General features: G+C 53.6%; 1 protein-coding gene across 1 annotated transcript in view; it reads left to right on the top strand.

Annotated features, from left to right (window-relative positions):
- Positions 1-1,067: 1,067 nt before the first annotated feature.
- The window catches only part of EDN2 (endothelin 2), a 4,458-nt gene continuing 3,361 nt past the window's right edge, over positions 1,068-2,164 (top strand). Inside the window, exon 1 of the mRNA XM_019512060.1 lies at positions 1,068-1,107. Within this exon, the coding sequence (XP_019367605.1) occupies positions 1,068-1,107 (40 nt within the window). The remainder of the gene's footprint in view (positions 1,108-2,164) is intronic.

Here is a 2,164-nt window from a genome sequence, read left to right as displayed (position 1 = left end):
GCTTGGTCCTGAAAGCCTGTATCCATTATGCAGTAAGCAACCCTTCACAGTGGTCAATACTTGATGCTTACCCTGAAAGGCATGGTAGGAAAGGAGAAGGCTTTCCCAAGCAACCCCAGCCCCCCCTCCCCAACAAACAAACTAACCCCCCCAAAACATACAGAAAAACCAAACCTGTCCTGAGTTTACCTAGAAAGTGATTTTAAACTTGATTTCACATTGATAAAGCAATGTGAAAGGCTTTGTGGAAACTCAACATTTGCTTTAAACCTGGTTTATTCCAATTTGTAGAAACTGGGTTAAGCTCAAGTGCAATGTAGACTTCTTACATGACCACAAGGGTGTTTTTGTGATGATTTAACTAAATTGGTTTAGAAATTATCTAAGTTAAATCAGGGGAGCTCTCTCAGGCAGACGAGGCCTCAGTTGGCTTACTTAGCTGTCACTCAGACACTGACATCAAGAAAACTTTGCCTGAGCAGAAGCTGAGAAAAGATATCAGAACGGAGCTGCGTTTTTAACCCATTGTCATCTTGCATAAAGTCAGCTCTTTCCCACCTCAGCTTTTTCTAGCTTTCTGTTGTGTGACTGAAGGACTTCAGCTTAAAGGCAGTTTGGCATCAGCCTAAGGAACAGCTTGATTCCCAGGTGCCATCCAGCTTCCTTGCTCTTTTTTTCCCTAATGGCAAGTTGCTGTGTCTCACTGATGGCTGCGGGGTGTCAGTAACCACTTACTCTTTCCCATCTGAGTTTTGTGAGAGGGTTCAAAACTCCTTCCGCCCCCAGAGAATTAACACGTAGTGTTTACTACTTGGCAAATTCATGAGACAAATGTGGCTCAGCATATATGTTCTGCCTTGCTTCAAACAGCACCGTACCTAGACTCCTGGCAGCCCTGGGCAAACTTTCAGCATAGGCCCCCCCTTTTCCAGAAATAATGATAGTAATAATTTTTAAATGACCATTTTTGGGCCCCTTTTCTATCCAGACCTGAGCAGCTGCACAGTTTGCACATGCCTGTGCCCGCAAAGCATGCAAATGAGCACTGGGAGTGTGAGGGGACCAACATGCTTGCGCCAGCCTTCTGCAGAGAAAGAGCCTTGTTAGGTATAAACCCAGCACGGCGTGAAGGGGAAGCCATCTCCCAGCTTCATCTCCAGGCTCCGACCAGTTACCAATCCAGGATATAGGGGAATATATTTTCACCCACTTCCCCATTTCTGTTCCTCAGGGTTGCACGGTCATTTAATAGATTTCACAGATTTCATAGACATGGGGCTGGCTGGACGGGACCTTGTGAAATCATTGGGTCCAACCTTCCCCCCCCTCCGCCCCCATCCCTCCACGCTATAGGCAGGAAGTCAGCTGGGATCAAGTGACCCCAGCAAGAAAGACATCCACGTTTTCTGAAACAGTCCAGGGTAGGTGCTTGCACCACCTTGGGGCGGGGGAGTCTGTTCCAGACCCTGGGCACTCGCACCGCGAGGGACTTTTTTCTTATGTCTAGTTGAAACTGGCCTTGCTGGAGTTTCGGGCCGTTAGACCCTGTTATCCCTTGGGGAGCTCTGGTGAACAGCCCAGGTCCTGATGTGCCCCTCTTAGGCAGGCTGCCACCAAGTCCCCCCTGAGCCTTCTCTTCTCCACACTGAAGAGTGCCAAGTCCCCCCGCCTCTCGTCCTACGGCCTTTCCTCCAGGCCTTGGATTGTGCAAGCGGCTCTCCTCACGCTTGCCCACATCCTTCCTGACGTGGGGAGCCCACAACTGGACGCGGTACCCCAGCTGCGGCCTCACGAAGGCCGAGTCCAGCGGGAGCACGACTTCGCTGGTTTTGCTCGAGGCGCGTCGGTGGTGGCAGGCCGCAGTTCGCTTTGCCGGGCCAGCCACAGCACCGCACTGGGGGCCCGTGTTCATTTTTCGGCCCACCGAGCCCGCAAGCAGGCCGGGGGCTCTTCCTCCCGAGGGGCAGCACCGTCCCGTCTCTCCGGTTTTGAGAGGCCCACCTGCACGCTGCGGTGTGACCGCCCCCCCACCCCCGGCTCCCGAGTCCAGCCCCTTAGTGAAGTCCGCCGGTCACCCCCGTGTCCAGCCCCCGCATGGCCCGGACCCGGCGGGGGCTGAAGGCTGCTTTCGCCCGCCCCCGGCCGAGCCCCGCGAACGCGCGCG

Source organism: Gavialis gangeticus, unplaced genomic scaffold, assembly GCF_001723915.1.
Source record: "Gavialis gangeticus isolate Ggan-Ray unplaced genomic scaffold, GavGan_comp1, whole genome shotgun sequence".
Classification (NCBI taxonomy): Eukaryota; Metazoa; Chordata; order Crocodylia; family Gavialidae; genus Gavialis; species Gavialis gangeticus.
Note: the sequence above shows the minus strand (reverse complement) of the source record. Positions and strands in the feature narration are given on the sequence as shown.